This window comes from Mustela erminea, chromosome 8, assembly GCF_009829155.1.
Source record: "Mustela erminea isolate mMusErm1 chromosome 8, mMusErm1.Pri, whole genome shotgun sequence".
Taxonomy (NCBI): domain Eukaryota; kingdom Metazoa; phylum Chordata; class Mammalia; order Carnivora; family Mustelidae; genus Mustela; species Mustela erminea.
In genome coordinates, this window is record NC_045621.1 from 16,975,554 (window position 1) to 16,997,799 (window position 22,246).

The 22,246-nt window shown below is 48.9% G+C and overlaps 1 protein-coding gene across 4 annotated transcripts in view; it reads left to right on the forward strand.

Moving 5' to 3' along the window:
• Positions 1-22,246, forward strand: part of NRP2 (neuropilin 2) — a 114,794-nt gene that overhangs the window by 84,381 nt on the left and 8,167 nt on the right. For 2 of the 4 annotated variants that reach the window (XM_032354529.1, XM_032354530.1), the window contains exon 16: positions 8,867-12,007. The exons of the other annotated variants lie outside the window; for them this stretch is intronic. In XM_032354529.1, the coding sequence (XP_032210420.1) occupies positions 8,867-9,147 (281 nt within the window). In that variant the 3' untranslated portion in view covers positions 9,148-12,007. Of the gene's footprint in view, positions 1-8,866; positions 12,008-22,246 lie in introns of those variants that run through there. 4 annotated transcript variants of the gene reach the window in all.

Genomic DNA, 22,246 nt, shown 5'->3' on the forward strand with positions numbered 1-22,246 from the left:
CCCATGTGATGTGAATTTGGTGTTGGGGGAGGCACCTCCAAACTTGACAGATCTCTTAAGAGAAAACAGACGCCACACCTTCCCGCCACTAGATGGCACCAACAACACCTGTAGATTCCCGGAAAGAGGATTGAGATCTTTACCGCCTCTTGTTTAATTAAAGTTTAGAAACCTATAATAGAGACAAATAGGTTACAGATAAACCTTTCAGCCTTGCATTGTCCAACGGGGAGCAATGAGGCTGAAAATGCATGAGCGGTGAGAAAGGAGAGGCTGTGGGAGAGACTGAACAACAACAAAAATCAGTAGTAAATTAAAAGTGAAATGAGGTGGCAATGATTGATTTTCGCCTGAAGATGGTTTCTTCCCAGCCGCAGGGCACCAAGGCAGCAGTCTCAATGAATCCGCAGGGAGGGACAGTGCGGGCAGTTTGGCGAGGGTAGAACGTTAGGGAAAAGACACGAGGAGCGATGGTCCTGGGAAGAAAAAGTTGCAGAATTCTGGAGCCGGTGTCCGGTGAAGGGAACAAGGAGGCACATTTGCCGGCTGGAGTTAGAGCATTTCAATACAGGAGTGAAAACCAGAACAGGACATTTTCTCCCTAGTAAAGAGCAGAGCAGAGAGAGAAGAATTGGGGATGCTGGCCGCATGGTCCGGCCATGGGTGGTGGTTCCCCTCCTGCCCTCCTTGCTCTCCAGTGACTTGGCACCAGTGCAGTTCCGACCCAGCGGGCCAGTGCCGAGTGTCTAGAAGCCTGTCCAAGGGCTTCAGTTCTGTTGGCCGGGCTGGCAGACCACACGCCCACACTGCCCCTCACCTGACGCCTGGGGTTTTTCATACAAACAGTTGCGAGACCTGCTGTGCCCTCTTGGCCCCGGCTGGCCTTTACCCCAGAGGTGACAGCATTCCAGAGATAAGGGAAGTCATTTTTATATCTCCAGTCTAGACTCGTTATCTTCACTCTCATTAATCTGTCCAGCTCCTGGCTAGAAAGAGATGAATTCCTGGTTTGCCACCTAGATGCGCTTTTGACTCCAAATCATCGGGCCTAATTTTCCACTCATCACCCTCTAACACAATAGCCGGGGGTGGGGGGGGAGAGTGGCTAGAAAGAGAGTGACAGACTCGAGTTCTTGCTTTCTCCCCCACCTTGGCTCCCCAGCGGCCCCGCTGCTCCCTCCGCCCCACCCCCAGCATCCTGGAAAGTAAGGAGTGTGTTCCTGGGCGTGGGCTGATGCTCTCGGTGCGTGAGATTTCTATTCATGCGGGTCTGCGTGTGGGCAGGGCAGCTGAGTCGGAAGTGACTCACTTGGATCACAGTTGCTTTCAAGTTCTTGGAATTCCAGGACCCAAGGTAATGTCTCTGTGGGGCCAGTCAAGGCTGCTCACTAAGACTCCAAGCCCCCGGGAAGGCTGGCCAAAGACATCCAGGAGTGGCACAGACACTGTCGCATGCGAGCCGGCGTGTCTCGGTCCATGACTGACAAGTACAGGGGCTAAGTGCTTTGCTTCTTAAGAGAATCAACAAAGCAGGGCACATGTGCTCTCCTTGAGGCTGTGTTTACCGTGAGGCTTCACAGTCCAGTCATGTTCTCGTGCACAAAATATATAAATAAAATATCATCAGAGCCGCAGCGCTCACTTAGCCAAAATAAACACGGGGCTTAGTGACTGGAAGGTAAGCATCTCCGGCGGGCTCCCGGTGGGCTGATTCAGGGGTTAAGCAAAAGCAGCTCCCGGTGGCACGGTCTGGCCCCTGGCTATTGCCTCTGGAGAGAGCAAGCATTCTGGAAGCAGGAAACCAAGTCCTGAGGGGCAGACATTTGACCGGGGAACATGAAGTCAAGGGCAGGATTGGAATTGAAAATAGGCAATTTCTATCACATTGGCAAGTTGTACTTGGAACTCGGAGGCGGTAGCCAGGTGAACTCAGGGCCCGCCTTCTGTGGGGCCGAGGCCGCTTTGACCTCAGCATGCAGCTCTGTGTTTTGAATTCAAGCAAAGCCTTCTATCCGGGGTGACCATTTGCCAACCTTGTCGGTGACTGGCACAGCGTTCCTCTCCTGGTCAAGGGCAGCCCTGGTGGGGCGTGGGTGTCCTGGGATGAAATCAGCCTTTTCACTCAAAAAGGGAAACAAAGAGAAACCAGGTTTGGGCAGGCAGGATGTGGAAAGTTGATGGTGTAACAGTAGTAACAATAGGCGGTTACATTGTTAGCACGGCTTTTTTTGAATCCAGGTTGTTTTTCTTTTCCATTATAAATTAAGCATGAGACAGAAGCAATTTCATTCTTTAGGAGAGACTGATGTGTACTAGGTAAATCTTTAAGGAAACGCAATAAAAGCGGCCTCTGGGCTGGGTCTTATGAGGGGTATCTTGATCTTTTCTATTTGAAAGTGTCTTTCATTCTCTGCCTCTTACTCATTTCTTGCCATGAAACATTTTCTTTTTATTCCAACCACCTTGTGTTTTCTGCTTAGTGCGTATACTTTGATTGTAAACCGGGGTGTGAGTCCCTAACGATGAGAAACAAGCCTTAGAGAAAAAGAGAATGTGTAGGGAAAGAACAAGGAGAGTGGAGAGTGAATAAGCTTCGTTGTCATGTGATTTGTAAGAAGACTTTTGTTGTTGTTATGAGTCACATTTTAAACAATGTAGCCTGGATGTGCATTTTTTTCTTCCTTTTTTTTTTTAAGCAGCGGCTATAAACATAGTGCCCTCATGTATCTTTTTCTAAAATTTGAGCTTTAACAAATGAAAAAGAAAAGAAAAAAAAAGAAAGAACCCCAAAATGGTATAATTAAGATGATGGATTATTTCCTCTTAACCAGTACTTTCTTTTTTCAATGAGAGAAAAAAGAAGAATAAAGAAGCCAGTAAAAATATGGCAAGCCCGTGGTCAGAGCTGTGTGGTTGTTGACCAGGTGGCTATTCTTAGCCGCTCACAGTAGAAGCCAGAGGTTTTGTTCACATTAGAGGCTGGGCACGTTGAACAACACAGGAGCAGAGAGACCGGGTTTGGTACCCTCCCCATTAGAGACCCGTGGAAATCCCAGGCACAGGTGTACTCAGGACGGGCGGTTGTTATCGCGAAGGATTCCGAACCCGTGTGTCTACCACTGATGGATGCTAAAAGGGACATCAGTATCTCTTATTAATGACTGTGAGTCTGGGTTTTGTGTCTCAGACCAGTTCCGAGAGCCGTAGGGCCCGCCTCCGGGTTTCAGTCTCCACAGTCCTGCTCATTTTCCTCCAGGTGAAACCAGGAGGAAGGGAACATCTCAGTCTGGCTCCTGGGCAAAGAGGGGAGCCGTCTTACGAGAGACCCGTTCTGGGGTAGCGACTAGAGCTGGCTGGGGTTTGCGTCGGGTTTTAGGTTCTGTTTCTTTGGTGCCAACTGGTCCATGTCTGCCAATTTCCATCAGTCTCTCTCCTCTTTTACCCCTGTCCTCACTCCCCACGACCACCCCCCGGAGGCATCGCCAGCTGACGTAGTGCCCCCCATCCTAGGGCACAGGACCTGGGATTGGCCTCAAATTCCCACTCTCCTTGGCTTCCCCGCTCTTCTCTCCTAGAAGCACTTCCAAGACGGGGTGCGGGATGAAAGGCAGAGAAGTATTCCTAGAGGCTGCCAGGGTTCCAGATAGGCAGCTGTGGTGTGTGATTCCTTTTCGTCGTCCCCCCTCCCCTGACATCTCCAGCTGCCAGATTAAGGCTAGGTGTTGCTGAGCAAGGAAGCATGGAGATCAGATGTGTGTAAACCGCCTCGCTGCTTGGCTGCCATTGCTTGCCTGAGGGGACACTGAGGCATTCTCTGTGAGGTTCGCTCGTGCAAGCTGCCTCTCCTGTCACAGAGGGGCCTGACGCGCCCCTCCCCGCAAGCTTGCCGTGCATCAAACAGCTGCCAACGTCAGTTTCTCTAAGGGGAGAAGAACCACTTTTTTTCCACCGACTTTTCCTCTCTCAAGGAGAGAGTGCCACCAAAGAGAAGTGTCTGAAACTCCAGGCAGCCACAGATCTGAATTCAAGGCATTTTGGAGAGATGCTCCCGCTCAGTGCAGTGTCTGCTAGCCTCGTGGAAGCCTCCCGAGGACCCCCTGCACCGCTCAGAAGGCAAACCGAGGAGTCCTTCCTCAGGGAAATTTTGTACTTTAGCATTCTTCTTCCAAACAGATCCCCTTGGCGTGACCAGATTCTTCTACTGCCTTCTGTAAACCCTTCTAGAGCAGACAACCCTTTTCTGTTTGTTTGTTGTTTGTTTAATCTCACAAATGAAACAAGCCTTTTATCTGAAATACTCCTTCCCCAGCACCTCATTTCCAGCCTGGACAGAAAGGGCTCCGCAGAGAGGCCAGGGCCTGAGTGGTTCTTAATCACTCTGAGCCTTTTTGTCCTTCTTCGGAGAGGGATACCCCACCGTCCGTGTCCTTTGGAACGTTTCTTTGGGAGACCCGGGTGACTCCTCCAGGTCCAGAGGACATTCTGTGAACGTAGCTTGGAGAGATGCTTTCTCTTTATCGTGATTCAGTGGGAACTTGACCGAGACGGTCCTCAGGCAGGTTTGGCGGAAGTCCGGGACAGAGAGTGAGGGGACTACTTCTGTCCCGGCCCCAGGGCTCAGGACAGGGGTCTGCGGAATTCTTCGGTAGAAGGAGAGACACTCAGTGTGTTGGGCTCTGGGAGACTCTATCCGAGTAGCCACAAACACTATGTAGTAAAGGTGGCTTTGGCCACAAAATTAAGTGATGGGCCAGAGAGGTTACGGGACCCCTGGGTTCCCGTACAAGCTGGGGCTCCGCTGCACGTGCTTCTGCTCCTGACCCTGCTACATGTCAGCGCAGTGAACTTCCTCCAAGGACTCCGCACCCTCTCCATGTGCTCTTCTGTCCTCCCCCTCAATTTCCCTGCAGATGAAATCTGGGGAAAATCACTTTCCTCTCCGATCCTCAGGTGTCCCATGTGAGGGTCGGGAGGAATAAGCAAGGTGGAGGCCCGCAGCCCCACGCCCAGCCCCCAGGAAACGACCGCTCACTCTGGCTCCTCTTCCGGCACATTTCCCCGTGGTTCCTAATTCCGTCAACCCTGTTCTGCACAGTAATAATGGAAGGAGCACTACCTACTGGCTCCTTTTTCCGCCTTGGTCTCCCCCTATGCATGGCTTCCTCGAATGTACTCTTTGTCACAATTCAAATTCTTTGCCTTTGTGTCGCCCCCTCCTCTCCAGGGGGCTTAGGACTTCTGCAGATGGAAGCTTCCCCAACCTTGCAAGTACACTCGGCATTACTGACTGTTTATGTATCTGCTTCTCATTATCTCACACAATGAGAAAGCTTTGTGGGGAATTAGAGGATGGTAATTCATGAAAAACAGTTAGCAGTGGAAAGCATGTTCCAGTGTTGGGCAGGTTATGAGTAAGTGGGAAGAGTTAGTGCAATCAAAAGGAACATTCGGGTCAGCACGTGGCCAGCTCTGGACAAGGCTAAAGTCTTACCCGCACTCTGTCTCCCATGTTGGGGGACCAGTCCAGGCCCCTTTGTTGCAAAGCAATGGCCCAGTCACTCCATGTGACTGAGGGGACAAGGGCGGCCGAAATAGAGCCCCTCACCAACCTGGGGACCTGGTACGGGTGACATTTGTCTGAATGGGACACCTTTTTTGCAACTTCACTAGAGGTGTAGTAGGAACCAGACAAATCTCTAGCACTTTCCAAGGATAACTGTTACGTGAAGTACCAGTGAGGATTTGGGAATCTAGATGTTGTTGCAGATACATCCCCCCCATCTGTTCACCCCTCCATGCATCCATCCATCCGTCCCTCTGTCCGACATTCGTTGGAATGCTGCTTTGTCAGGACACTTAACCCCTACTGAGCTATCACCTTTCTTTCCTCTCTTTGGCCAAGCAGAGCCTTAGTATACAGCCCTCGGAGGCTGCCGCAAAACCAGACTCCAAACCCACGATCCCCCTGCCTGTGCGAGCTGAGACCCTTTAGCTGGAGAATGTCCTGAGAAACTCTGGCTCCCACTGCGGGCCACCCAGAGTCGCCTGGGGAGGGATGAGGGAGAATTGTGAAAGGGACCCTCTCTGTTTTCTAACTTCCTTAACACTAAAAACACGTGAGTTCGTCCCGTAGCATGTTCTCTCCTTTCTCCAAACAAATGTCCAAGGAAAACATCCATTGCTGTCCATAAAATGGCTTTTGTCCTGAAAACTGTCTTCATGTTGATAATCTGGGGGGAGGGAGCATTGGTAGGAAAGGGGAAGCGGGTCTCCTACCAAAAGTGGAGCGTGTCTTCCAGAGCAGAGCAGAACCCAGGCCAGAGGTCTAGCTCCGACCGACTGTGTAATCCCCATACTGGAAGGGATTGCCCCTTCCTCCAGTAGCCCCCAGCTCCTCCCCACTGGGCCCCAACATTGTCTCTATCACAAGAACCACTTTAGGAAGAGCATTAAGGCCCAGCCCTGGCACTCTGAGTCTTGGGGGGAGGGGGTGTATTCAACGTCGGAAACCAGCATTTGGGCGGAAGGAAAGCAAGCCTTCGAACCCGAGACGGTGTGATCTGGAGGGAAGGTGGGACAGTTGCGACTGTTTTCCGCTGGACAAAAATGTGTGCTCCTACCTTTGTGGTCTGGTCAGGTGCTTCAGGCGGGGAGTCAGTCCCTATGGGCGAATCACCTTCCTTTCCTCTCATTAGAGGAGGGCTCTCTCTTCGGCACAAAATCGAAATCAGAGACAAACCCAGGATGCCCTTTGGGGAGAAGGGGTTGGCACTGGGGAACGTTGGCCTGTCCCCACGTACTTTGTTGTTTCTCGTGCATTCTTCTGAGCCCAGTGAAAATCCAACGGCAGGATGGTTGCCAGGCAGCAGATACTCTTGGTGACCTGAATAATGAGTTGACACCACCAGTTCACTGTGGCTCACAAGCTGGCCATTTCAAGGAGCTGTTTTCAGCGCCTAGCTTTCTCTTTCTGTTTCTACGCATAATTTTCAATATGGTCATAAAGATTGACAGAAGGGAGGGGAGGAGGGGAAGGGAGGGGGTGAAGGCGCTTTCTCAGCTGCAGTCGTGAAATTATTAGAAGTGATTTGGGAATAAGGAAAAACAGCAGGTGGTCATGAAGAAGACAAGGTAGAAAAAAGGGAGAGTGGGGCTGTCGATGCGGCCACCGGTGTGTCTATAGCGTGACCCATCCCCGTCAAAGCTCTTCCGGTACTGGGTCATTCCTGAGGTCCCACCGACAGACCCCACACCTTCGCACGAGGGGAGCCAGGGGTTAAAGGCTGAGAGGGTGGGCAGGCTCCAAAAGATATTCTAAGCAAAAGGTTCTCATTTCTGTCCCACTTCTGAGAAGACCTCAGAAGGTCTGACCCACCCCTTAGCCATTTCCCAAATCAAAGAGAGGCGTTCTGGGGTTCAGGCTGAGGACTTGGCGACACGGACCCCCACATAGGAGTCCTCCTCTCAGAAAGTCTTTTAGTCCCACGCATTTGTAGAGTGCCTTTTTTGTGCCCACCTTGATGGTAGAATTCAATGGGAGAGTGGGATCTGCTTGAGGGGCTCCAGGTCTGGCGGAGGAGGCATGGAAATATGAATCCACCTGGGCTGCATCTTGAGCAGAGAGACCCCCCCGCGGCACAGGACCAAGGATGGATGAAGAAGGCAGCGGCCCCTCCCAGCCGTGGCCCTCCCCGGGCGGGGGAATCCCAAGGATAGAGAGGATGCTTCTTTGTGGCCCCCACCGGTTGATGTAAGCAACGAGGGATGCAGGCTTTCCCAGGTTAAGCATGCATCATTTTTCAGAAGTAAAGATCATGTCTGGTTTTGGCAAGCTCCAAAGCTCCTAGTCCCCTTCTGGGCCAGATTCTCATCTGATGTAAATCTTTGGGAGAATCAAGTTGTAGGACTGTTTTGCATCAAGTGGGACCCTAGCCAGTCTTTCCCCAGAGTTACCCTGGGCTTAAATCTGCTACATCATCTCCATGGCAACCAGAGGCCGGCCAGCGAATGTGGTTGCCTTCGAAATCCTCCTCTAGTTTCTCTTCCCTCCTGTCTTTTCCATGATTAAGAATGATTTCCCTCCCTTGGCTCGCTCTCTCTCTCTCTCTCTCATACCCACTATCATTTGTGCCCACATTTTTTTGTTGTTGTTGTTGCAACGTCTCTCTAAGCAGGTTCTAAGATCCTCTATCCAATTAAAAAAAAAGAAAAAAATGAAGATGCGTTAGTCATGGCCTGACAGTGATCACTGACCTGTTTAGACAAGACCAGGCTGATTTCGATGGGCATGGAAGCTTTGGCAAGCCAAAGTGGAATTCACCTTTAAGTCTAGCCAGCCTAATTAGGACATTGTCTAAGAATGCTGGCCAACCGGACCAAAGATTCCCACTCGTTCAGAGAATCAGCCTTATGGAATCCCGGAGCTCGTTTCAGCATCACTTACTTGCGTGCGTTCACGTGTGGATGTATGTGTGTGAATTAGAACGCTTCTGGCCATGGGAGAGTAACTGTGGCTTAACAGAAAGAAGTAAAGAGCCTTGTACTCACATAGCTCGTGGTTGACTCCCATACTTACCTACTTACTTGCTGTATGACCACTGTTCATTTAACCTCTCCGAGCCTCTGTTTAGACTTCATCTGCGAAATGGGTCTGACAGTACCTACCTCCTACGGTTGCGAGAAGGAAATAATGTCAATCATTGGAAAGTGCTTGGCACGAGTGAAATGCTCAGTACCATCTTATTCCCTTGCCCCCTTCCCTATCCACTCCAAAGCATGTATGTGTTTCTTTTTTTTTTTTTTAATTAATTTTTGATCCGTCTGCATGCTCTCAGCCTAGCAACACTCTTCTGTGTCTCTCCACCAGGGGGCACCCTCCTACCAGGGACCGAGCCCACAGTGGACACGGTGCCCGTGCAGCCCATCCCAGCCTACTGGTATTACGTAATGGCCGCCGGGGGCGCCGTGCTGGTGCTGGTCTCCGTCGCCCTGGCCCTGGTGCTCCACTACCACCGGTTCCGCTATGCGGCCAAGAAGACCGATCACTCCATCACCTACAAAACCTCCCACTACACCAACGGGGCCCCTCTGGCGGTGGAGCCCACCTTAACCATTAAACTAGAGCAAGACCGCGGCTCGCACTGCTGAGGGCCGAAGCCAAGGACAGCACCCAAAACAAACGGGAAAGACTGCAAACACGTTGCCTCGATTTTGCACTTTTTTCTCCTCGCCTAGTCTCTGTGTGAACTCTCAGACATCTCTCTCTCTCTCTGTCTTTCTCTCTCTCTTGGGGCCCAAACCCTGTGAGCTTTTTTTTTCATCCTGACCATTGTCCTCGGGTTCTTTTTTTTTTTAATTTTTTCCTTTTCGTTGATTCCAAACCAACCACCCCCAACTCTAATGCTGCATCTTGGACTATGAGAAGAGACGCACCCCTCAGCCCTTCACAACTGAAGGCTCAGCTGGTTTTCTTCCCGAGACTGGTTCCCCGTTTCTTCCCCTTGCCTTATCCCCTACCTCCTCTCGGTGGGCAGTCTGCCAGGAGACTCGAGAGGAAACCTGGTTGTGTGTGTTTGTACATAGTATACATTTGCGTGTGAATAGCTGTGTGTGGGGGGGGTGTGGGTGTGAGAGAGAGAGACTGGTTCATTGTGGGGGGTATTGTGTGGGTGTGTTCAGAGAGGACCCCCTTTAACTCTTGTGTTATTTCTCCGGGGGGTACATGTTACAAGAAAATAATATACTGTACTAGTTTTGTTTACTTGGAGAAGACACTGATGCTTTTTGTTGCCTTATCTAGCTCTGGCTGGGTTTCTGTTGGCTACCATTGTCATCTCCGGGTACCTAAAAAGCTAGAGGCCACATGAGATGAAATGTGGCCCCTCCCATCCCTGTCCCTTTCCCAACCCATCTGACCCAAGAGGAAAGTTCCCCCAACGCACTTAGACATGACCCATGGTCGTGTCTCCTGGAGTCTTTGAAGTAGCAAGAGAGCAGCCGTCGGGGGTGTGCGGAACCATCTCTGCTTCCAGCCCTGAAGCAAATCTGTCTCATGTTGCCTTATGAAAGAGAAGCTCATAATGAATGTTTAGCTTTTATCAGTTAAGTCCGATCTTGGAATAAGTCATAAAGAATAACAAATCGGAGACTGGCGTAGGAAAAGCAGTAGTCTGTTTGATGTTGGGAGCAGGAGGTGGCGGAGAGAAGGGAGGAGGAAGACAGAAGTGTGGTCTCTTAAGTCTCCTCACCCCGGGGACGGGGGAGGGGGTTACCGCGCCCGAGACTCGGGATGGAATTGAGGAAGAAGGTGAAAAACCATATTCTTTGGTGTTCTGTTGGTCCTTGTAACAGCCTTTGTAAAATATGGGGGAAAAGGGATCCTTTGATTTCCTTTCGTGGTGTTAACGTGTGCCTGAATCTAGAGCCACTAAAACGTAAGACTGTCCACCTGACGTATTTAAATATTTTGAGAATATAAAAAAGTAATCTTTTTTTTTTTTTCATGTGTCAATATGCTACCCCTTAAAGTGTTCGTAGCATCTGGCAAATACACCCTCGTAGGCTGGCCTGGCATTTCCAGATGTTGCTGCATCGGGAGAGGATATAATGAAAATAAATCTGTTGCTGCCCATGTGTCTTCTCTAAGCCACGCAGGGGGAGGGATGTTGGAGATAAATTGCCTAACGATACTGTGCAAAGGATAGACTGGATCATGAAATCCATTTCACTGATAGAAAATGCATATTGTAACGAGACGCTCAGCCCTGGGGGTGTTGATTTCTCCCCTTCCTGCTAGGAATCCACCAGGGAAGGATAAGATTCTCTCCAAAGATGGTTGCCTGGGCTGAAAGCCTCCAGGTACCTTCTGAGAACAAAATATTAATTTTTTGGCTGCTTGGTAGAGAGAGAGACTTTTAGCATTCTTTCAGAATATACTGGCAGACCTCTCCAGCACACACTCACTTTCGCATCTGGTTTGTTTCATCCTCCCGAAAGAAAGGTGCTCTCCCACTCTTATTCTATTTCAAAGAGCTACTCTGTCTCAACCACAGCAGCCCTGCCAAGAAAAGAAAAGATGAAAGGCTAGAGCCTGAGCTACCTTGAGATTTCAAGTGTCCTACCCCAGCCGAAGATGGAAAAAGAAGCCAGGAGAAAGGGGAGGGGCAAGGGCCCCGCACACCGGGTGATGGATTCCATGCCAGTCACTAAGGGCTTTTTATCTCAGGTGTCCATATCCAGTTGTGCGTTTGGGGCCAGGCATTCCCTTGAAATGATTGACATCCCTACAGGCACCCCATGGAGGCACGGTGTCGGGAAATGACACCTGGAAAATCCAGCCAGTGTAGCAACTGTCTGAGTTACTATATACCCTTGAGGATTTCCCTTCTTTAAAAGAAGATGACAACAGCTTTGTGCATTTGCTGTGTGTTTATCTGATGCCCCATGTGGCATCATCTTTATGTACACGCCATAGTTGAAAACACGAGACTGCTCAAGTCTGTGACTCCCATGATGCAGTTCAGCTGGGGACGTCACCTCTCTCTATCTCTCTCTCCCCTTCTCTCTCTCTCTCTCTCTGGCCCAGCAACTTCCATAGTATTATCCAGGTACTATGCTCCAAGGGCAGCTCTTCTATAAAATCACGCTTCGCAGCTTTAGAAAGCAAAATTCTGTATTTCATAGAGGGAGAAAGGATCACTCTCTTCTAAGAAAAATTGGACAGGTGAATGCATGCTTGCATGTGATTAGAGTTGCTTCTCAGAAGACAAAGAGGTGACAGCAACTATTAAAATATGAATGAATGAATGAATGAATGAATGAATGAATTGAAGGTCTAGCTTGGGCCGGTAATGTTTTTGCCTTAGTAGAGGTTCCCTATCAACAGCTCCAGGAGGGAAACGCTTATCTCTGGGGTAAAAAATAAAAAATAAAATAAAATAAAATAAAAAGCCTTCCTTGGTATGCTAATAATTGCTATCCCCCTAATACCTGGTGAAGGCATCAAAAAGAAAAGAAAATCATAGCATTGGCATTGGCAAAACAGGACACTGAAAATAAAGTGAAATTGTCTTTTCCCTTATCCCACATTTTTGGGATTAAAGCCAGAATAAGATAGGAAATCCAATAGTATTTCCAACATTGATACCCCATCTTTAAAAGACCCTGTCTTGAAAAATGAAACTAGCAGGCAAGCAAACACCTGAATAATCGAAAATTACCAAAGAACAACGACAAAACAAGAAAACTTAAAGATTTTTACTTCCTGTTCTTATTCCCTCTTCCTAGAACTGTGACATCTCCCGCATTGCTCAGTTGCCTGTGTGTCAAAATAACTTGTGGACATTGGAAACTATTTGAAAATGTATTGTGTGGAATGTAATAAAATGATGATATTTTTATACAAACATCTGGGCTTTTTTTTCCCTTTTGCCTCGGAGAACAAAGTTGAAATGTAGGCTTTGAACAAACTGATGTTTCCCAAGTTTGCATATCGCCTCCTGAGCTACAGGGCATTGCTGTGGGAGGTAGGTGGGTTTTCTCCTTGAGGCTGAATGCCAGCTTTTTTCTTCTTTCATTTTTATTACTGCTTGTTAGGAGTTTTATCCAATTTGTGCAGCTGAGCCAACTTTTATGATTGGTGTGGGATTTTGCAAAAGTTGCTAAGTGCTAAATTGCTCAGCGTGATTCCACAGAATTTCTCTTGATGGCAAATCCCTGGGGATTGGACTCTCCTTTCAAGGGACCCCAGGGGGAATGGGACCAGGGATGCTGAATCATGTACTCGGCCCTACGGAGACAGATAGCTTCCTTTGGAGAAGAAGCGGCAACATCATAGCCCTCGCCTACCAAATTATTTCTTCCGTGGGGACATGGATCTCCAGTTTATGAGCACTTTCCCAGACAAAATGGGAACGTGTGGCACGTTCAAGGCTCCAAAATCTTCCAGACTTCCTTTTGGAGCAAGTAATAAAGAGAATGACATGATGACAATGAACCTGGAACCATGAAGCTGGGACAGTTTGTAAGAGGAACTTTCTCTAAAAACTTTGAGAGGGGCTTGGGGGAAAACTTACTCAAAAATCCAGATTGTGTTGACATGTATTTTTCTTTAGTTTTCCTTTCTGCGAAGTTAATGATTAGTTATATAAAATATTTCTATCAGTAGGGGTTGAGGGCGGGAAATGTAGGAAATACCACCTCCTGGCTCTTTAATGCTTCTAAATGGTGATCCAGAAGAAGCCCTAGAAGGCTTTTCCACCAGCCCTGATTTGTGGGGTGTATTAAGAGCATTCTATCAACCCAGGAGCCTTCCTTGGGAGTCCAAGAATGATCCTTAAATGTCCTAAGGAAAGAGACATGTCCAGAAGACCCTATTTCCAGCAGAGTCCTGTTTTTCCGCCTCAAAACCTAGATCCAGGAAGGAGTTGTTTTTTTGTTTTTTTTTGTTTTTTTTAACATCTGTAAGCCTGTCCAAGTGGTAGGGAAAGGAAGCAGGATTTGGGTTTTCAAATCTTACAGGAAGCTCCGTTCGCACAGATGGCTCAGTATAAATGTCGCTATCTGTCCTCTGCGGGAGGAAAGAGTAGAATGCCCAAGCATTGTTTGTTACTCTAATGACAAGGCATAATTACCTTTTTGTCTAAATAACCCTTGGCTTTCCTTAAAGCCATTTGTTCCCATTAGTAAAAGATCAACAGAAAGCATCTCAAAAGTGCTTATTTCAGGCAAAGACCCAGGCTCACTCGACGTTTTCCAGAGCTCCGGGACCAAATTTGCCAGCCTGAATTAAACTAGCCCTCACTTACGCTTCATTAGCGTTACCTATTTTGGAATCACCTTTGAGCATTTCATCGTTGCTCTTGGTTCTAGTCCCAAGGCTTATTCTAGAAGTATTCTCTCTTCCCCAAAAGGGCAAAAGACCGTTAGGACTCTAATCTCAGGCGTCAAACACAGCGCTGTTATCACTGTGGTATTTCAGACCGAGCCCAAGCATAAACGTTACAGAAATTGTGTTTCCATGGATCATAAATACCAGATGTCAAGGCCCAGTATGTCTCTTCTGGCTCCTACCTGGCCCTTTATGATGGTTTAAATGTGTGGTCTCGCTGTTGAAGCAAGACATCAGCCTCCGGCCCAGATCACCCAAGCCTGGCCGATCTGTGGGGGCCCTTTCCCACACCTCTGCTCACTGCCTTTGCAGCTGCTTTACACAAACACTGTGGCCTTTGTATAATCTTCGATGAAAAGAGTTTCATTTTTAAGTTTTGATTTGTCTGCGTGGCGGGCTACCCATCCGAGCCGGACTGCAGGTCCGTAGGTGCGGCTTCCTTTCTCTCTGTAGTTGTGCACGTCGCTGGGCTCTCACAGCGTAATCTGCCTTTCATCCACTTCAGTGATGGCCCAAAGAAAACACAGAACAAATCCAGCCAGAGCAAAAGGAGGGGAGAGAGAGGGGAACGCCAGCCGATGGTCTTACAATTGGCAGGAAAAAGAATCGCCTTACATAAATAAATTAAAAGCTAGAATAGTGTTGGATTTAATTAAGCCTGACAGAGATCAGGCACACTGCGGTACGTCTAGAGGTGAGATCGAATCAGAAACCTGCGCCCTTAAAAGGTGTCAAGCCACATGCCGCAGCCAGAGCACGTTTGCCCTAACTGTCGGGGGTGGGGGTCCGTTTGGCCCCAGACCCAAGCCCTGGAGAGACATGAAATCTAGAGAATCGCCAAAAAACAAAACCCCACTTAACAGTGTACAACCCCGTGGAGAATCTAGGTGCTTCCGGGCCCTAGCCCAGTGGGCAGAAGACCCAGTATCATCCAGCTGTCTTCCGGGTAAAGTGATGGTTCTTAGGCTTTGCTATCACTGACCTCCAAGAGCCCCCAAAAAACTAAAGGCGCACAGGTGTTGGACCAAGAAATAGGAAAGACTGAAAAGTCAGCAACGGACATTCTAGAAGCAGACTGGGTGTTGAGTAGGGAAACATCTTGTTTTGGAGGCTTATGACCAGAGTGGTTTTTGATCCTGAAAGAAGTTGCTGGGGAGATTTTAGTGCAATAACTAGCTGGGTTTCTCTCTGTGTGTGTCTTTTTTTAACTTACGAGTTATATACAGCTACATCCTGGAAACATGCTAATAACACAGAAGCAGAAGTCCATTTCTCTGCTAACCAGTCTCTCTCTCTTCTCCAAAGAGAGTAATCACAATAAACAGTTTGAGGTATCTCTTCCCAGGCCTTATTTTGTACCGTCACAGACGTGTATGTTTGTGTCCAGCTATGGGGTTTGGTTGGGTTGGGGTCTGGTTTGTTCTTGCATAAATGGTACCGCAGCATTTCCTCCTTTGTCTGACAGCCTTCTTCCTTTCCTTTAACAAAATCTTGACAATACTTCAGTCTACACTGCTGCACTTACCCCGTCCTTCTTAGCTCTTACGCAACATCCCATATTGTGTCAATGTACCATAGTTTATTAACTGCTCCCCTACTGGTGGGCTGTGTCTAGTTCACTTTTTTCCTATTATAAACAACACCGCGATGAACATCTTTGAGGTTGTCTCTTTGTGCACGCTTCTCTCCGACAGAATTTCTGGGTCAGATGGTGTGCCTAGGTTCGTTTTAAGGGATGCTGCAAATGGTCAAGGCTTACCTTTTATGGTGCACCCATCCCCATGTGCGAGATAGTGGATCTCTAGTGGACATCGTGGGCTCTGTCCCCTGCCACATCTGCACAGACTGTGGAATCGCTGTGACTATCTCTCTCCCCAGAAGTGGGTGGAGGGTTTGCAAAGGAAGACTTGACGTAGTTTTAACTGCAGGGAATTTTAATTGTGGGGTTTTTGTTTTCATTTTTCTCAAAACCTGTCCATCTGTGGAGAGCGTGGGCCTGGCTACGCGTGGCAGCTCTCTGGCGCTGCGGCCACCGGGGCACGGGCGTTCATCCCTTCCCTGGCTCCCGGAGCCAGAGCCCTGTTCCCCGTGATTAATGAGTTCCACTTGGTTTCTCCAAAGAGGGACTGTGCTGTGCCTTGCTCTTATTTATTTATGTTTTCTACTAAAAAATTCATGTAAAAAACATCCTTTAAGGTCAGTGCACCGTATTGTGCTGCAGACTAAAACATTCCAGCCGCCACAAGCAGGCCCACGTGCCAACAGAGAGCCTCCAGACCTTGGGGCCATAGGACCAAAGCCCCCGCCCTCGCCCTGAGCGGAGCAGGCATTCTGGGCCGAAAGGTGGTGTCCGCCTTTCTTCCAAGGAGGTTTGGGGCTGATGTGACCCAAGGAAAGTCACCGGGAGGGAAGTGGTTCTCCGGTAGGAGGTTTATATAGGCAGGCAAGCTGCTGGCCCCAAATGGCTCCAGCAAGAAGGGACGAGTGGAAGAGAAGCCAAGGGGTCTGTTTGTTCAAAACACCATTTCTTCCAAGAGTGCCACCCTGATTTCTACTAGGCACTAAGACAAAGGGTTTTCATAATAGGGCTTTGCCTCTGAGCATATCGGACACTGTCTACTGCCATATATGGTTTTATGGGCTTTTTTCTCTGACCTGCCAAAAAATCCAGGACTTTTGCCTCTTGGGCATGGGGTTCATGTGAATAACTCAGGGTGGCTAGGGAAAGAGGGCCGCGTGAGCAGGAGGTATGGCTGAGCTAGAGATGCGTCACTGCAAACACACGTACACGCGCGTGCACACACGCCTTGTTTTGTCGTCTGATTGTGCAGAATTAAACTCTTTCAAGATCATTAACTAACATACCCCTAAGCAAGGGCTCCCATCCAGAACGGGAATGATAGGATATGTCTCGGCTTTCAGCAAGCACACTTTGTCGGGCAGCAGGACTCATTACCACGACGCCTGGACTGGAGTTCTCGGACTTGCTAGAGAGCAGCCGGCTGCAGTAATGATGAGGGAGAGAAAGCTTTGAGCCGGAGGTGGCCTTGACCAAAGTCCTATTCTCAGCCAGCCTGCTGGTTCTGAGGCTGCATTTCAGCAGACGGTTAAAGAGCCATTTTGTCCCTTTGTGTTTCCTCACTGCCACCAAGGGGCTGGGACAAGGGGTATGAGGACCTCAGGGGCCCGTGTGGACATCCCCGTGGCTCACTGCTCCTCATGGGCCCTTCTGGCAACTGGCCCTGGGGAGGGGGGGGAGCATTAGGACCTAGACAGGGGCTGATATGGGTTTCAAAGCAGCTCCCCTCTGCCCCCCGCCCCAGGGAGCCTCATCAGCCTTGGCCAACTGTAGACCACGAGGGTAAGCTCAATAATGGTGTTCATGGGAAGTCCAGGCCCACAGCACTGTGATCACTGTCTGGCTTGGCAACTCCCGACAGGGCCTCTTTCCCCGACCAGGACCTGTCTCCCCCCGTCCCCCGCCTTTGTGCCAGATATTGGTCGTCGTCCACCTCCAGCCTCCCCTCTCTCCATCGTCCCCCTCTCTTGGGGGCCCCTTCTCCTCTCCTCTGTCAGTCTCATACCATTACCAAGCCCTTTCCCAGAAAAGCATGGGGCAGATTCCCTCAAACAAAAGCTCGAGGGGTGGCTTTCCTCCAAGGAGTTGCGTTCTTACTGGAGACCAAATTATTCTCTTACGTGATAATTACAGTCCCTGGTCACCCGCAGGCTGCTGGGGGCCATCACCCCCTGAATGGGTAGAGAGAGGTGATTTTATGGAACCACTAACATCTGCTCACAGAGTTGTTCATTCTTATGTTCTGAGGAAGAGCCCAGCTTTTACGTATAGCAAACTGCCCTGGTGGGATACATAAGGTGTTCTTTTCCGGGACTTACAAAATACGAAGGGAAGCTTTAAGAAGGCATCTTCTGTCACACGGGGAATGAATGCAGCTTTGTTTCTTCAGTTCCATGCTTTCACTCACCCAGGTCATAGGGAACTACGCCCCCTGAGGGCTGTTCCCAGGATGCACCTCTCCTGAGGGTCAGGACAGGAGGACAGGAGAAATGTCAAAGCCCACTGGGGGAGCTCTTTGAAAGGCGAAAATGTAAGACTTTTATCTCAGGCGGAAAAAAAAAAAAAAAAAGACTGGGGAGGAATGTCTCTACCTTGAAGTTTTATGGTTTCCTCGCCTTCCCACTCTAAGAAGGTAACCAACAAAAGAAGAACCTCTTTATTGCTGATGTATCTGCTTCGAGTCATGAAGAATATCTCTGATTTTTCCAAGACCTAGGGTGGAGAGGTTCCAGAATTTTCCTCTGTTCCCATAGCCGGGTTTTTCCAGCCTGCACAATGGTGAATCCCGTCTTCATTGCTAAATATTTCTCTGGCTGCATTTTTCTTATTTTCACACCATTGTTGGGGCTCAGTGGAGCCACTCTGGCCTCAGCTGCTCATCCGCCTCCACACTTGAAAATATTATTAGGTCATTTCACAGCCTTCTCATGTGCAGTTGGTATTTCAGTCCTTTTTAGTGTTTTCTCCTAGTTATTCGACTAAAAATAATAAAAAAAAAAATAATGGCTAAAGTCAAATTCAGACTCTGGATATCTCAAAGCAAGGCCCCCGTGTTTTCCAGCTTGAAACCATTTGAAAACTCCAAAAGATATTTTTTTCCATGACTTTGCATATAGTTGGCTATCAGCCCAAGAGAGATAAAAACCCATGATAAAGGATCTTCTGGTGATGTTTCTAAACTGAAGCCAAACCCAGCAAGGGATAAATGGCTCTCGAGTACCCTGACTCCCTAATGGAGGAGCTTTGGCAAAGTTTTCATCAACATCTGAACCCTTGGCTCCTTGGAGCAACTGGGGATGAACACACTGAATTAGGGAAATTGAGTGCGGTGGGGTGAGGGGAGCAGCCGCCAATACCAAATGTTAAACTGGATTAAGCACTTCGAAAGGCCAAGAAATATCTCCTAGTCCTTCATGGCTTCTCATTTATTTCAGTCTCCGTGTTATATCTCCTGCTGGGATCAAAACAAAATGGCTGAGAGAATTTTCCGAGGACGACTCCCATCGGAACAGCCCAGTGATTTAGCTGGCTCGGGGACTTCAAGAACTTGGAATCAAATTCAGCAAGGGTTCTAAGTAGCCAAGAGCTTATCCCCCATAAATCACAGCCCCAAACAAGGTGTCGAAAATGTGGCTTACTCACTTCACTGCTGATTTGTTCGGTGACTTACTGCATTTTTCGGCCCTCCTTCCTCAATTTCTTCCTCTTTAAAGTGGGGGCGATGACACCTGTACCTGTGAAAATGAATGATTTCGATGATCTCTTGTGTGTAAGAGATTCTTCGATCCTTGCTTTAAAGGCCGGGTGCAGTTTGGTGGGTTAAGTGGCCCTGTGAAGGCTGGTTTTATCAGTCTGGTGTCAGTTGAGGTGGAGGCTTAATACTTGGCGCACAGTTTACCCTCTTACTTCTTGATTGCCTGTTAGCAGGGCTGGTTTCTAGGGCAAATGAGCAAGTATCGAAAACGGGACCTTATGGCTTCCCCTTTACCTGTCCTTTTCGTGGTCCTCTCTTTCCACACACATGTAAGATGGCTGCCTTCAGGGAGCAAGGACCCAGGAGAAGGCAGATCTAGGGGGAAGACTGGGGCAGTGAGTAACGTGGGACCCTTTTCTGTGGAGTCACCTGGTCTAGTTCAACCAGCAGCCTCTTGAGAGAGCCCTCATCTGAAAGGCCCGCTGACCTTTCTCATTTCTTCTCATAAGTCATAGAATTCTAGAACAGGGGAGAATGCCAATGGTTACTTGACGGAAGAGCAAACTGAGACTCAGAGGGTCTCACCCAGGCTCTCACACCTGGGGCGGGTCACCGAACTCAGACGAGAAGTAGGCAGCCTGTTCCCAGTGCAGGCAGGTGCCTCCATAGCCCATGGGGCTTCCCCTCAGATACAGAGCAGAGCTGACCCCCCGCCAGGCAGACCTGTCATCGGCTTCAACCAGGCCTCTTGATCCACGGCTTGGAGTTGGCGTGGAAGGGACTCTTCATAGAAAACCAGCGTGTTGGTATCCTGAAATGATCTACATTCAAGCGACCCGGGAATGGGCTGTCATAGATCATTTATCTGAAAAGAAACAGTGGTTTGGGGTCGACTTATCCCTCCCCTAGCTATCTCGTGAAGCTACTTTTACGATGCAGAAAGTGAACAGAACAACATCAATGCCAATACCCTGGCAGGAGACCATAGCTTAGCAGAAGTGGTGAAAGTGAAGGTGGGAAGTTTTCTATGAGTAACTGCAGAAAAGCAGTCTCTGACCCCAAAGAACCTTCATTTAAAAGGGAAAAAATGGAAGAAAGTGAGGGAAAGAGGAAGATAAATAAAGCGTGTGTCCGTGTACATATGTGCACACAAGGCGGGGAAGGAGAGACTGGGAAGGAAGACCGAGAGAGAGCGTGCTTGGTGGGGAATTCCCCGACAGCAGGTTGGCGTGTTGGTGTTTCCCCTGCATAGCGTGTGTGGTCTGACCAGGCAGCATTCCAGACCCCACAGGGAAAAACACATCTCCTTAGAGTGGGTTCGGTTTGTGACCAGGTATGGCTGTTCAACCCTTCGTGCCATAATGTTGCAATTTACTGACAAGGACACTTGAAAATCTGTGACTCTTCTAGGGCGGAGGGAGTTTCTGAAACAGTGAGTGGATGTTCTCGTAACAAGCCCCTGCAGACCTCTTGCCCTGAAAAATAAGAACCAGAGGAGATGGGGGAGACCTTGAATCATTCTTCACTGTACACCTAACCCACTTCTTGGTGGTGCTGAGGAAAGGGGCTCCTGGGGAAGTGGGACTCTGCAGCCAAGGCTTCCATCACAATATGAAAACGACCAGATTTTGTTGCATTGCATTGTTTTTTAAGGGATGGCTACACTGATCACTTGATTACTTAAACTCTTAATGGAACTCCGTTCCAGCCCTGCATGAGTTCACTTCTTCCTTTCCCTGTGCTGGTTCACAGCAGCTGGTCAGGAGGAGGAGCAGAGACCTGACTCTCGAGAAGGGAAATCCAGGTGGAAGATTTGTAGCCAGACATGGCAATCTCTTTGAATTCCTTAATGGATCAGATAATAGTGAATTCAAGCCCAAACCAGGGGATCTGTATAGGAGTGAAAAGGCTCAGGCACCATGTTTGAAACCATCCCTATCCATCCGATAAAGGAGCTAGAACTCCCCAGACCCTACCTCGCAGCAGCCTCAGTTCCAAAGCATCCTCCTCTCCGCTCGCATGTTTTCCTTCCAGGCAGTGGTCTCCAGCCTCATGTGTCTGACCCCCACCCCTGACGCCAGCAGCACTTGGGAGTCCCCTCTACAATGCCCCGATTTCTTTTCTGCTGTTCTGGCATGGATGGGTCTTTTCTTCCCAACCATGCTAAAGGGTCTGGATTGTAGACACGTCCCATACTTCTTCATTCTTCAAAGTCCTTGGTGCAGTTCCTCGGCACCTTGTAAATCCTTTTTATAAGTGATGCTTGGTTGATTGGTTGGTGAATGAAGACCGCCCTTGGAAGAACGAGGTAAATCAGCTTCCCCCTCTGAGTAATGCCTATCAGGGAAGACATGAGCCTCAAATTTCAAATCCTATTTTCACATTCAGGAGAAGTCCTCCTGGGGTTCCCATAAGGTAGTGAGCCGATGATGCAGGCCAACAGTCAGAGAGTGTAGCCAGTCAACTAGGGTCTGTTACTACCCTGTTAGAATAGGGTAGTGATGATATGGTGGTAATCGCACTGTCCTGCCTACGCCCAAAGAACTCGCGGGCAGACCTGGGTGGGGGTGGGAGGCCTCCACTGTCCCGAACACGGTACTGAGAGTCAGAATTCAGGCTTTGGAGTCAAACTGGCCTGAGACTGAGTCCACAAGGGGTCCCAGAGGAAATAAGGTTATGGGAGAACAAAGGTTGAAAGTTGAAGTCGTGTGGGTGGTAAGATTCGTTCCTGATCTGTGTTAGCCTATAGGCGTGGCCCATTCCGCTCTCCCCCACCCATCTCCCGCTCACAGACACACCCACCCATTGAACCAGAGTCCTGGAAGGTCCTCTCCAAGTTTGTCCTTTACAAAAAAGAAAAATACAATTCAATTCTGAGTCCTGGTTCCTACATGCTTTGGCTATCTTTTGCTATCAGGACAGGGCTGCCTCCCCTCTGGGCCTTGAGCTCACCATTTCTCCCTCTGCTCTACCCCTGCCTTTTCTAGCTAGAACTACAGGGACCTGGTGGGACGGGCACACTTCTTGCTGCCAACATCCTGAGGAATCAGGCTCAGTTTTACCTACTGGGCTTAACAGAAAAGGA